This window comes from Salmo salar, chromosome 26 (assembly GCF_965601325.2).
Source record: "Salmo salar chromosome 26, fSalSal1, whole genome shotgun sequence".
NCBI classification, from domain to species: Eukaryota; Metazoa; Chordata; class Actinopteri; order Salmoniformes; family Salmonidae; genus Salmo; species Salmo salar.
Window position 1 is genome coordinate 20,650,141 of NC_138316.1, and position 14,232 is coordinate 20,664,372.

General features: G+C 47.3%; 1 protein-coding gene across 2 annotated transcripts in view; it reads right to left on the reverse strand.

The window, feature by feature from the left end:
• LOC106587341 (ubiquitin carboxyl-terminal hydrolase MINDY-2) overlaps positions 1-14,232 on the reverse strand; it is a 31,952-nt gene that overhangs the window by 4,764 nt on the left and 12,956 nt on the right. For both annotated transcript variants that reach the window (XM_014175659.3, XM_014175658.3), the window contains exons 4-8: positions 6,092-6,250; positions 5,308-5,410; positions 4,298-4,440; positions 1,578-1,751; positions 205-381 (exon numbers count right to left, since the gene is read on the reverse strand). In XM_014175659.3, the coding sequence (XP_014031134.2) occupies positions 205-381; positions 1,578-1,751; positions 4,298-4,440; positions 5,308-5,410; positions 6,092-6,250 (756 nt within the window). The remainder of the gene's footprint in view (positions 1-204; positions 382-1,577; positions 1,752-4,297; positions 4,441-5,307; positions 5,411-6,091; positions 6,251-14,232) is intronic.

The following is a 14,232-nucleotide window of genomic DNA, read 5'->3' on the forward strand; positions in this document are numbered from 1 at the left end:
CTAAACATCTTTCTCTCATCATATTCCTCATTCAATTCCACTCCTCGCATCTTCCCTCCCCCCTTCTCACAAGCTCCCCTCCTGCTCAGAGGGGTTGGGTTAAATGCGGAAGACACATTTAAGTTGAAGGTATTCAGTTGTACAATTGACTTGGTATCCCCCTTTCCCTCCCTCCCTCCCTCCCTCCCTGGCTCCTTCCCAGACCTGTGCTTGTGCTGCGGCAGCCTGCTCCTGTTCCTGGTAGTACTGGGAGGCTCGTCGGTCCTCCTCCTCCTGCAGCTTCTTGGCCAGCTCCAGGTCACTGATGCCCTCGGGGAGCTGCTCCCACTGCAGGTCCTGACTCTGCTGCTCCTGCTGCAGCGACAACGCCATCAGGTAGTCCTGCATACGGGGGGGGGGTAGAGAGAGAGAAAGAGAGAGAGAAAAAGAGAATTAGGACCAGGTCAACGAGTCTCACGTCATGGTGTTTACACTGTTACCAGAGTGATGTGCCACTGCCAAGTAAGCCTAGTTTAAGTAAGCCTAGTTTAAGTAAGCCTAGTTGTAAGCTACAAAACACCAGCCATTTTAAAGTCAGGGCTACACACCTCTTTATTCATTCATAACCCAAATATTTTCCTGAGTGCAGCATCAGACTGTCTTAATTGTCGGCTATGAGATGCCCTCTCAAGCATAAGAGTGTCTGGGTGGATGAGAGTGTGAGTAGAGATGACTCCTCCCCCACTCTGTACTGGGTGAGCGTGGTGAATATGGACCCTGGCAGATGGACAAGCTGCTGGGCAGCCCTGCCACCAGGCCTAACGGGCCAGCCAATCAGCTGTCGTCTGCACAGGGGACACAAACCACATCATGCATTATTAAACAGCCAATCGAAGTGCAGCGTGATGCAGTGCAGTACAGAGGGAGGCCCCACATGTCACGGTCATCTCCTGATCAGGCATTCAGACATCAAAACCCTGGGGGGGGGGTTAACGGGAGAGCAGATGAGCTTTGAACATCTATTATTGAGGAACTGTTCCCCGCTACTTCTCCAGAGTAGAGCTGAGTGCAGATGGAGCAGGCTAGGAAGCCACGGGGAAAACAGGGCCCAGATAGAGGGGATGTGTAATATTTACTGTACCCTTTATACAATCCACTCTGTTTTTATTTTATTTGACCTTTATTTAACTAGGCAAGTCAGTTAAGAACAAATTCTCATTTTCAATGACGGCCTAGGAACGGTGGGTTAACTGCCTTGTTCAGAGGCAGAACGACAGATTTTTACCTTATCAGCTCGGGGATTCAATCTTGCAACCTTTCAGTTACTAGTCCAATGCTCTAACCACTAGGCTACCTGCCACCACAATCAGGTACACTCTGATAGTGACTCACCCTGATGTAGTATTTTTGTAATGTTGCACTGTGACTGTGCACCTTGTTGTCCATGGTATACATCCTCTGCAAGAGATATGTGGTGCACCCAACAGTGCGAAATGGCTGCCATGATTCAGCTAGATGGGTGTTCAGCATTGTTTGTCATTGCTCCCATTAATGAAGTGGAACTGGATCAGAGGGCCCAATTGGCGTAGTGGTCTGACCTGGTCTATCTGGTCCTGCTGTCCGCGGTACACCGTCTCTGGGTCTGACGGAGGTCGCAGGCGGAACTCAGAGTCACAGAAGTTGCCATCCCCGTCCACGTTGTGCAGGCTCTCCCACACCACCTTCTCCTCCGTCAGGAAGCCCTGGTCTGTCACCAGGAGGTACAGCTGGCCCTGATCACACAGACACACGTTATACACTCACACACGTCTTATCACTTCCAGAAAATACATCTACACACTTTCACACCCTCTTATTCCTGTAGTAGGTTAACCCTGGATAACAGGTGTGTGTGTGTGTGTGTGTGTGTGTGTGTGTGTGTGTGTTTAAATGAGGGGGGCTTTGGTATTGGTAAGTATTTATCTTGGGGTCATGGGTGCTACACACAGCTTGCTTCACTTGGCAAGCATGCTCACACACACACACACACACACACACACACACACACACTCTCACACAGACAGGCCTGCTCAACTTCCCCTGCTACAGATAACAGGAAGAGCCTGTCCCAGCTGCAGTGATAAGGGGAGGGAGCACAAGGCGGGTGAAACCATCATGGATAGCATTAAGACTCTAGGTGCTGAATAGGTCCCCATCATTTGTCTACCATGCTCCTTGGGGCATTTGTATTTATGCCCTCACACCAGCCTCAGAACCCTGTGTACTGAACATTACATCACCTGGGGTATGGGGAGATCTATTGGGAGGGGAGGACAGGGAGAAGGGTGGGGTGTGGGGAGATCTATTGGGAGGGGGAGGACAGGGAGAAGGGTGGGGTATGGGGAGATCTATTGGGAGGGGGAGGACAGGGAGAAGGGTGGGGTATGGGGAGATCTATTGGGAGGGGAGGACAGGGAGAAGGGTGGGGTGTGGGGAGATCTATTGGGAGGGCGAGGACAGGGAGAAGGGTGGGGTATGGGGAGATCTATTGGGAGGGGGAGGACAGGGAGAAGGGTGGGGTATGGGGAGATCTATTGGGAGGGGAGGACAGGGAGAAGGGTGGGGTATGGGGAGATCTATTGGGAGGGGAGGACAGGGAGAAGGGTGGGGTATGGGGAGATCTATTGGGAGGGGAGGACAGGGAGAAGGGTGGGGTGTGGGGAGATCTATTGGGAGGGCGAGGACAGGGAGAAGGGTGGGGTGTGGGGTGTGGGGAGATCTATTGGGAGGGGAGGACAGGGAGAAGGGTGGGGTGTGGGGAGATCTATTGGGAGGGAGGACAGGGAGAAGGGTGGGGTATGGGGAGATCTATTGGGAGGGGAGGACAGGGAGAAGGGTGGGGTATGGGGAGATCTATTGGGAGGGGGAGGACAGGGAGAAGGGTGGGGTGTGGGGAGATCTATTGGGAGGGGAGGACAGGGACAAGGGTGGGGTATGGGGAGATCTATTGGGAGGGGGAGGACAGGGACAAGGGTGGGGTGTGGGGAGATCTATTGGGAGGGGGAGGACAGGGAGAAGGGTGGGGTGTGGGGAGATCTATTGGGAGGGGGAGGACAGGGAGAAGGGTGGGGTGTGGGGAGATCTATTGGGAGGGGGAGGACAGGGAGAAGGGTGGGGTATGGGGAGATCTATTGGGAGGGGGAGGACAGGGAGAAGGGTGGGGTGTGGGGAGATCTATTGGGAGGGGGAGGACAGGGAGAAGGGTGGGGTGTGGGGAGATCTATTGGGAGGGGAGGACAGGGAGAAGGGTGGGGTGTGGGGAGATCTATTGGGAGGGGAGGACAGGGAGAAGGGTGGGGTATGGGGAGATCTATTGGGAGGGGGAGGACAGGGAGAAGGGTGGGGTATGGGGAGATCTATTGGGAGGGGAGGACAGGGAGAAGGGTGGGGTATGGGGAGATCTATTGGGAGGGGGAGGACAGGGAGAAGGGTGGGGTGTGGGGAGATCTATTGGGAGGGGAGGACAGGGAGAAGGGTGGGGTATGGGGAGATCTATTGGGAGGGGAGGACAGGGAGAAGGGTGGGGTATGGGGAGATCTATTGGGAGGGGGAGGACAGGGAGAAGGGTGGGGTATGGGGAGATCTATTGGGAGGGGAGGACAGGGAGAAGGGTGGGGTGTGGGGAGATCTATTGGGACGGGGAGGACAGGGAGAAGGGTGGGGTATGGGGAGATCTATTGGGAGGGGGAGGACAGGGAGAAGGGTGGGGTATGGGGATATCTATTGGGAGGGGGAGGACAGGGAGAAGGGTGGGGTATGGGGAGATCTATTGGGAGGGGGAGGACAGGGAGAAGGGTGGGGTATGGGGAGATCTATTGGGAGGGGGAGGACAGGGAGAAGGGTGGGGTATGGGGAGATCTATTGGGAGGGGAGGACAGGGAGAAGGGGAACGCACTAACAGTGCTCAGCTGTTAACAGATGGTTGAAAAGACTTGGATGAAAGAAAGTCCCCATGTGTCAACAACCTACAATACATAGAATGGGGTGATCTGATCCGGAAGCTAGCAATACATTTGAAATAAGGCTTATCTGGGACTGAGTGATATGAATTCGGTAACATTATGCAATTAATTTATATAACACCCTTTCCCACTACTAAGAGGACAAGGCAGACTTAACTTGTTTTTGTTCCTAATAGATGGTGGTTTGGGGACGCTGTAGCAGAGGAAAGTAAGGAAGACCCATTCACAGTAAACAGTACTGCAAGGCCCCATTTGTCATAACCACAGAGCATAAAGCAGTGGACAAAGGCTTGTCAATGACTTGAGTGGTCATTCACCTTGAACTTGATCATGGTGCTGAAGTGGTTGTTCCTGAAGAACACACAGAGCTCTCCTTCCTGCACGGTGGACGTGAGCTCACACAGGCCGTGGTATGTCAGCTGGGTGGCCGTGCTGTGCAGAAACTGCTCGGCTACAAAGCCTGAAGGTAGAGAAAGAGGGAGAGAGAGGGAGGGAGGGGGGGAGAGAGAAGGCAAGAGATAGCGAGTGAGTCAGTCAGAGACAGACAGAAACACAAGACCGACAATGACCGACAGGCTGACAAACAGACAAAAACTTAGTGACTGATATAGAGATATAAAGTGATGTACAGACGGACAAGGATAGACACACTGACCTATAGAATGAGACACAGAGAGAAAGAGAGCGAGATAACGCGAGAGAAAGAGATAGACAGAGTTGTATTGAGTAACACGAAGAGACAGGGTGATATTCTAACTAAGACAAGGAGACAACTAGACAGACCGTGGAGAAGCACTGGAGAGGAAACTGAGACAGCTCTTCGCCCCGCTAACTGACTCACTCTTTCGTTATTTGTTTATTAATGTGATGATGCTAAAACGTTTATTCTATTCTACTGAGCCTTTACTTTATGTCCGTATTGTTCTATTTTATTCGTTCTTATTATTGTTGCATCGTCAAGAAGGAACCTGCAAGTAAGCATTTCATTGGACGATGTATACCATGCGTATCCCGTATATACGACTAATAAAACTTCAACTTGATGTGAAAAGCATAAAACATTCAGCCCAGAAGAAAACGTGCCTATGACAGGAATACATCTGAACTGTCCTGGGTGAGCAATACGAGCAGCGTGAGAGAGGGAAAGGAATAGAGCTCAACTAAAGTCAGTCGTCCACAGGAATGTTTAGCCCAGGCCTCCGTTTATCTGCTCAGCGCAATAGGAGGAAATGTCGGCCTTATCAAGCAGCCCGGGATGTGTAGTGGAGAGGCAGTGAGAAAGAAAGAAAGAAAGCAACACATCTCCCCAGTCGGTCGGTCCACCCACCTTCCCCAGCCAGCTCGCTGCTGTCCGACTGTTTGCAGGAGATTATCTTCTCCACCAGCTGGTTGTAGCTGCAGTTACCCACTGCCTTCACTGTGTCGCCCATCTGGAGGGAACATAAAAGAGGAGAGGGCATTCATCAACCATTGTTGTGTTCTATTATGCAGTGAAGAACAAGCGACAAGAGCATATTGTCATGTTTTCAAAAGAAAAATACTCAAAAGGAGCTGTACGCTAACCAGTCATTCTGAAGTCATTTCTTTCATAAATAATGTGTGGAGTTGCTTTATTGTCTATATGACAAACGGCTATAGAGTACCACAGTATGAGTTATAATACCCATAAAACCTAGTTGTCAAACAGGGAAATGGTTCCAAACATTTTTCCACCATTCATTTTAGAAACACTTAAAATAATGTTTTGATAACTGTGTAAATCTCTCTAGGACAAGGTGACTTTAAACAATATATTTGCCTGTATATCATAGTAATAGCTACATGGGTTAAAAAGGTAGACTTAGCGTTATGATGTTGGCGTGAGCAGCACCGTAGTTACTGCAATACTTTGCTCTCACAGTCACACAGAGGATCTGGGCATGTGCACGGGTTTGCTTCACGCTGCTACAACGTGGCAGCTACAGGCCCAAAACAGCAGAGAAGTTCAACCTCAGGCTTCAACGTTCTGAGTTATTGCGGATATTGACCCACTACTGCTGTTTTCTTTGTGCATTTATGTCAACTCGCTGAATCTACTTTTAAAGGGGGCTGAGAGAGGGAAGGATTCTCACCTGCAGGTCCACCAGCCAGCCGTGGTAGAGAGGGATGTCCAGCAGGTCAAAGACAATGCACTCTGGGGTGTACTCAAAGACCCGCACCCCTGTGAACTTCACGTTGACGTCCAGCCCCGTCTGCAGCTTGTGCAGCACCGCCATGGCATCACTCATATTCTGGGGGACAACAAATAGTTCATGTTCCTTTTCAAGGTCTTTAGCCAGAGCTGTTAGTCTTTGTAGAATTCTTGTTGACTATGGCATTGAAATAAGATTTGACATTGGAATAAATGTTGAGGACAGTGAACCAACCACTGTCACATACTACAGCAGTTACAGCTAGAAAAACAGCAGACTCACCCACAGAAACCTGCTAGTTTGTACTATGAGTTAAGTATAAAAACTGTACAGATCAGAAAGTGTCCTGACCAAGGAACTTCCTGTCGACCGTACTCATCACTCCCTCCTGTCGTTCGCCCCTCAGACACACAAAAGACTAACAAGACCCTCTGTAGCAACGCGCATGCCCCGCCCACCTGAGGATCTGTCTTTTTCAGTCATCTATTTCCTGTGTTTGAGGGACGTAAAATCCACTTTCCACTTAAATCTTGCTGGATTGATTGCTTTCACTTTACTTCTGCGACTCCATCATACTTTGCTTGTGCCTGTCTTTTTTATTCATTAACGTTACGACCGCAGAAATGTTTGTAATGACCTGTCAAACACACTCCGGTAACGTCTGAAATGGGCTGAATGGAATACATTGTCTTTCCGTTGCATCTATAAGAACACTAAAACTTATTTCGGGGATGTAACACATCTCAATACAAGAAAGATCACTTTATTTTGATGGGTGTTCATTTTTTGGTGGAATTGAAAAAAGTAATGATTTGCTACAGTTGAAAAGTTAACAAATGAAATGCACTGAAATGAAAGCAACTTCTGAAAATGAACACTCGGATTATAATGATATTATGAGTGCAGGTAGACCTAGAGTCCTAGACAGCACAGGTGAGTGCAGGTAGACCTAGAGTCCTAGACAGAGCAGGTGAGTGCAGGTAGTCCTAGAGTCCTAGACAGAGCAGGTGAGTGCAGGTAGACCAAGAGTCCTAGACAGAGCAGGTGAGTGCAGGTAGACCTAGAGTCCTAGACAGCACAGGTGAGTGCAGGTAGACCTAGAGTCCTAGACAGAGCAGGTGAGTGCAGGTAGTCCTAGAGTCCTAGACAGATCAGGTGAGTGCAGGTAGACCTAGAGTCCTAGACAGATCAGGTGAGTGCAGGTAGACCTAGAGTCCTAGACATATCAGGTGAGTGCAGGTAGACCTAGAGTCCTAGACAGATCAGGTGAGTGCAGGTAGACCTAGAGTCCTAGACAGAGCAGGTGAGTGCAGGTAGACCTAGAGTCCTAGACAGATCAGGTGAGTGCAGGTAGTCCTAGAGTCCTAGACAGATCAGGTGAGTGCAGGTAGACCTAGAGTCCTAGACAGATCAGGTGAGTGCAGGTAGTCCTAGAGTCCTAGACAGAGCAGGTGAGTGCAGGTAGACCTAGAGTCCTAGACAGAGCAGGTGAGTGCAGGTAGACCTAGAGTCCTAGACAGAGCAGGTGAGTGCAGGTAGACCTAGAGTCCTAGACAGATCAGGTGAGTGCAGGTAGACCCAGAGTCCTAGACAGAGGAAGTGAGTGCAGGTAGACCTAGAGTCCTAGACAGAGCAGGTGAATGCAGGTAGTCCTAGAGTCCTAGACAGAGCAGGTGAGTGCAGGTAGACCTAGAGTCCTAGACAGATCAGGTGAGTGCAGGTAGACCTAGAGTCCTAGACAGAGGAAGTGAGTGCAGGTAGACCTAGAGTCCTAGACATATCAGGTGAGTGCAGGTAGACCTAGAGTCCTAGACAGAGCAGGTGAGTGCAGGTAGACCTAGAGTCCTAGACAGAGGAAGTGAGTGCAGGTAGACCTAGAGTCCTAGACATATCAGGTGAGTGCAGGTAGACCTAGAGTCCTAGACAGAGCAGGTGAGTGCAGGTAGACCTAGAGTCCTAGACAGAGGAAGTGAGTGCAGGTAGACCTAGAGTCCTAGACATATCAGGTGAGTGCAGGTAGACCTAGAGTCCTAGACAGAGCAGGTGAGTGCAGGTAGACCTAGAGTCCTAGACAGATCAGGTGAGTGCAGGTAGACCTAGAGTCCTAGACAGATCAGGTGAGTGCAGGTAGACCTAGAGTCCTAGACAGAGCAGGTGAGTGCAGGTAGACCTAGAGTCCTAGACAGAGGAAGTGAGTGCAGGTAGGCCTAAAGTCCTAGACAGAGCAGGTGAGTGCAGGTAGACCTAGAGTCCTAGACAGATCAGGTGAGTGCAGGTAGACCTAGAGTCCTAGACAGAGGAAGTGCTTGTGGTTACAGCCTTGTTCCACCCCTTTATGTTAATGTTTTAATATATGCAAATACATCCATTGTATATATGCAACTGTTTCAAGTACACATTTTCTTTATTTTAACATAAAATACATACCTGACTTATATATATATAAATATATATAAAATGGTGAGTGCACTCCCCCCCAAAAAATAAACACCTGAATTCCCAACAAAATCCCTGAACGCCATTCATTATTTTTCAGTGCCAGTAAAATGTTTTATGTGCTACAATTCAGTGAATCCTGATGGATAAAAAAAAATAATCTAAAAGTTTGGAGTATCTTCATCCATTGTCCAACTGTTGCATTTATTAGAATTGTTTTTAAAATTTTTAACAATTGTGATGACGGTTGCTTCGGTCTGTGTCACAGGGAGCCTCTGCAGCTGTCCCCACACCCCACACGCAGGATAACCTGTCAATAAGAGGGAAAATAAATCCCCAAAAGCAGTGAGATTCTCCAGCTTTCGCACTTAGCGGTGTGGGTCGTTGAAAAGCCTTTTGCTGGACGATGTGTGTGTGTGTGTGTGTGTGTGTGTGTGTGTGGGGGGGGGGGGGGGGATTAGGACGCCCGTGGACAGTTGTGGGGAGGATTAGTATGGTTCATGTAACACACCATGCAGCTGCTCCACTCCAAGGGAAGAGAGCTTCAGTCACATGACATCAGATGAACCCCCTGAGAGCTACTGATTAGCGCCTCACTAAACGGGGGGCTTCATCCACTTCCACAGTGCTTTGCTTTGCTGTTTACACTATATATACACAAAAGTATGTGGACACCCCTTGAAATGAGTGGATTCGGCTATTTCAGCCACATCTATTGCTGACAGGTGTATAAAATCGAACACACAGCCATGCAATCTCCACAGACAAACATTGGCAGTAGAATGGCCTTTCTGAAGAGCTCAGTGACTTTCAACGTCATAGGATGCCACCTTTCCAACAAGTCAGTGTGTCAAATTTCTGCCCTGAAAACGTCTAGGAGCAACAACGGCTCAGCTGCGAGGTGGTAGGCCAAACAGGCTCACAGAATTGTCTGTCCTCTGTTGCAACACTCAGTACTGAGTTCCAAACTGCCTCTGGAAGCAACATCAGCACAAGAACGGTTTGCCAGGAGATTCATGAAATGGGTTTCCATGGCCGAGCAGCCACACACAAGCCTAAGATCACCACGTGCAATGCCAAGCGTCGGTTGGAGTGGTGTAAAGCTCACTGCAATTGGATTCTGGAGCAGTGGAAACGTTCTCTGGAGTGATGAATAATGCTTCACCATCTGGCAGTCCGATATACAAATCTGGGTTAGGCGGATGCCAGGAGAACTCTACCTGCCCCAATGCATAGTGCCAACTGTAAAGTTTGGTGGAGGAGGAATAATGGTCTGAATTTTTTGGGGGGTCATGTAGTCCATCATTGAGACACACAGCGAGGATTCTCTGCTTTATCCTCGTTTTCCTATTTGTATTCTTGAGGACAGGTGCTAAAGCACAAGTCAAACGTGAGTCAGTGCTGTGCATACAAAATGTGCCTACAAGCAAAAACACACACACTGACAAGTGCACACACAAATATGTGGGCACTGCGTCTCTGTCTGGCGGGTAGCAAAGCTGGCAGCACAGTAAGAGATCAGGAACGTGCCCGCCCACTGCTCCCGCTCTGCCCAGTGCCAAACATGCTGCCTGCTCTGCACACCCACGCCCTCCTGCTGTGTGGCCAAGCCCTGCTCCACTCGGCTCCAGCCGCTCACAGACTACAGATTATAACCAGACTCATCTAAGTAATGCCACCCTAACCACACTAATCATAAATTCTGTGCTGAATATTTTAGATTTACATTTACGTCATTTAGCAGACGCTCTTATCCAGAGCGACTTACAAATTGGTGCATTCACCTTATGATATCCAGTGGAACAACCACTTTACAATAGTACATCTATATATTTTTTTGGGGGGGAGGGTTAGAAGGATTACTTAATCCTATCCCAGGTATTCCTTAAAGAGGTGGGGTTTCAGGTGTCTCCGGAAGGTGGTGGTTGACTCCCCTGTCCTGGCGTCGTGAGGGAGCTTGTTCCACCATTGGGGTGCCAGAGCAGCGAACAGTTTTGACTGGGCTGAGCGGGAACTGTGCTTCCGCAGAGGTAGGGAGGCGAGCAGGCCAGAGGTGGATGAACGCAGTGCCCTTGTTTGGGTGTAGGGACTGATCAGAGCCTAAAGGTACGGAGGTGCCATTCCCCTCACAGCTCCGTAGGCAAGCACCATGGTCTTGTAGCAGATGCGAGCTTCAACTGGGATCCACACAGAGCCTGTGGTATTTGCATGTGATGATGTACAGTAGACTATTCCCTGGTCACTGGACAATGAAGGCCAGTATTCAATGGTTCCACTCCAGCTTTTACGGAAGAGGGAGACTGATTGGATAAACAGGCCGGCCTTCCTGTCACATGTTCCACTAGCAGGCTGGGAGCCAGATCAAAATGTAATTCCACAGCAGAGTCACACACACGACCACACTTATCCGCCAGCTCAAACCAGCAGGTCTCTCTCTCTCTCACACACACACTCTGCTTCCACTTGGGACTGGTGAGTGACTCCAGACCTCCATCCGCTGGCAAATCAGGCTGATAGGACAACGAAGCTGACTGACAGACTGATTGACAGACACAGGCAAGAGCTTTGCTTCAGTGTTTATGTCAATGGCACACTGGACAGCTCCCTGAGTATTATGGAGATCTGGCACAAAACTTTATTAGGTAGTGTTAAACAGAAAAATGCTATTGCAACCTCTTTGCAATAAGAAATTGAGACCAAAAGCTCAAGAGAAGTTCCAAGTGTTTAATACCAAGGATACAGTCAGCTGAGTGCACATATTTAGAAAGTTCACAAAACATCTTATACTCTTCCCTCCTTTTGGTCACCACCCTCTTGTAGTTGTCACCTCCACAGCTATACATTTTATGATGCCAATGAGTTTCCACAGGGGAGCCAGAGGGAATGTCCATGGTCCTCTCTTTGTTTAGCCAGATGTCAGAATCCCACCTTGTCCATCTTCGGTTCTGGGCTTGACACTGCTCTCTGATCCTAGGCAATTTCCTCTTCTCTGATTGGGTTATGGTTTCTAAATTAGCATACACAGTTTCAGGGCCTAAACTCCATTAATACTCACAGTAATCCTTCACTAAACAGGATAAAAACTACAGTTTAACATGTTAGATTTTAATAGAATCCATCAGTAGCCTACGTCAGTTTAAGTCTGCATTTTAGTCTACAACTGTGCACTCTTAAAATCCACAATCATGTATGTGTATATATATATATATATATATATATACATATATATATATATACATATACATACACACACACACAGCGACACACTCCCATCCTGCCACATAATTTTTTAGGAGCTTCTCTATCTCAATAAAATAGAATATTCTATATGGTATAACCATAAAAGTGCTGTCAAGTGAATAGTGCTACAGTGTGCAAACTCCCAGGAGTGTCCTTTATCATGGGAACATGACCAAGACCAGTCGTTGCAGAATAAACCTTTACTAATCGCTCCAGTTTCTGAGTTACTGTTAGCAATCGCTATTTTAATCCTCATATCCTCCGACAGATGATGTTTGATGTTTTGAAGCCAGAGTTTATAAATAGAACTCTGTTATGAACTCGTTCAACGCTTATCAAAATCATAAAAGGAGCTTGACTATTCAAAATTGCAGCAGACAATATCAAACAAAAAGGCAAGAACACGATTATATATATATATATATACACATACATACACACACACATATATATACATATACACATATACACACACAGACAGTTGGAGTCGGAAGTTTACATACACCTTAGCCAAATACATTTAAACTCAGTTTTTCACAATTCCTGACAATTAATCCTAGTAAAAATTCCCTGTCTTAGGTCAGTTAGGATCACCACTTTATTTTAAGAATGTGAAATGTCAGAATAATAGTAGAGAGAAGGATTTATTTCTTTCATCACATTCCCAGTGGGTCAGAAGTTTACATACACTCAATTATTATTTGGTAGCATTGCCTTTAAATTGTTTACTTGGGTCAAACGTTTTGGGTAGCCTTCCACAAGCTTCCCACAATAAGTTGGGTGAATTTTGGCCCATTCCTCCTGACAGAGCTGGTGTAACTGAGTCAGGTTTGTAGGCCTCCATGCTCACACATACCTTTTCAGTTCTGCCCACAAATTGTCTACAGGTTTGAGGTCAGAGCTTTGTGACGGCCACACCAATACCTAGACTTTGTTGTCCTTAAGCCATTTTGCCACAACTTTGGAAGTATGCTTGGGGTCATTGTCCATCTGGAAGACCCATTTGCGACCAAGCTTTAACTTCCTGGCTGATGTCTTGAGATGTTGCTTCAATATATCAACATAATTTTCCTGCCTCATAATGCCATCCATTTTGTGAAGTGCACCAGTCCCTCCTGCAGCAAAGCACCCCCACAACATGATGCTGCCACCCCCGTTCTTCACGGTTGGGATGGTGTTCTTCGGCTAGCAAGCATCCCGCTTTTTCCTCCAAACATAACGATGGTCATTATAGGAAAAACAGTTCTATTTTTTTTTCATCAGACCAAAGGACATTTCACCCAAATATATGATCTTTGTCCCCATGTGCAGTTGCAAACCATTGTCTGGCTTTTTTATGGTGGTTTTGGAGCAGTGGCTTCTTCCTTGCTGAGCGGCCTTTCAGGTTATGTCGATATAAGACTCATTTTACTGTGGATATAGATACTTTTGTACCCGTTTCCTCCAGCAACTTCAATAGGTCCTTTGCTGTTGTTCTGGGATTGATTTGCACTTTTCGCACCAAAATATGTTCATCTCTAGGAGACAGAACGCGTCTCCTTCCTGAGCGGTATGACGGCTGCGTGGTCCCATGGTGTTTATACTTGCATACTATTGTTTGTACAGATGAATGTGGTACCTTCAGGCGTTTGGAAATTGCTCCCAAGGATGAACCAGGCTTGTAGAGGTCTACAATTTTTTTCTGAGGTCTTGGCTGATTTCTTTTGATTTTCCCATGATGTCAAGCAGTTTGAAGGTAGGCCTTGAAATACATCCACAGGTACACCTCCAATTGACTCAAATTATGTCAATTAGCTTATCAGAAGCTTCTAAAGCCATGACATCATTTTCTGGAATTTTCCAAGCTGTTTAAAGGCACAGTCAACTTAGTGTATGTAAACTTCTGACCCACTGGAATTGTGATACAGTGAATTATAAGTTAAATAATCTGTCTGTAAACAATTGTTGGAAAAATTACTTGTGTCATGCACAAAGTAGATGTCCTAACCGACTTGCCAAAACTATAGTTTGACAACATGAAATTTGTGGAGTGGTTGAAAAACAAGTTTTAATGACTCCAACCTAAGTGTATGTAAACTTCCGACTTCAACTGTATATATAAACTCAGCAAAAAAAGAAACGTCCTCTCACTGTCAACAGCGTTTATTTTCAGCAAACCTAACATGTGCAAATATTTGTATGAACATAAGATTCAACAACTGAGACAAACTGATTAAGTTCCACAGACATGACTAACATTGAATAATGTGTCCCTGAACAAAGGGGGGGGGGGGGGGGGGTCAAAATCAAAAGTAACAGTCAGTATCTGGTGTGGCCACCAGCTGCATTAAGTACTGCGGTGCATCTCCTCTTCATGGACTGCACCAGATTTGCCAGTTCTTGCTGTGAGATGTTACCCCACTCTT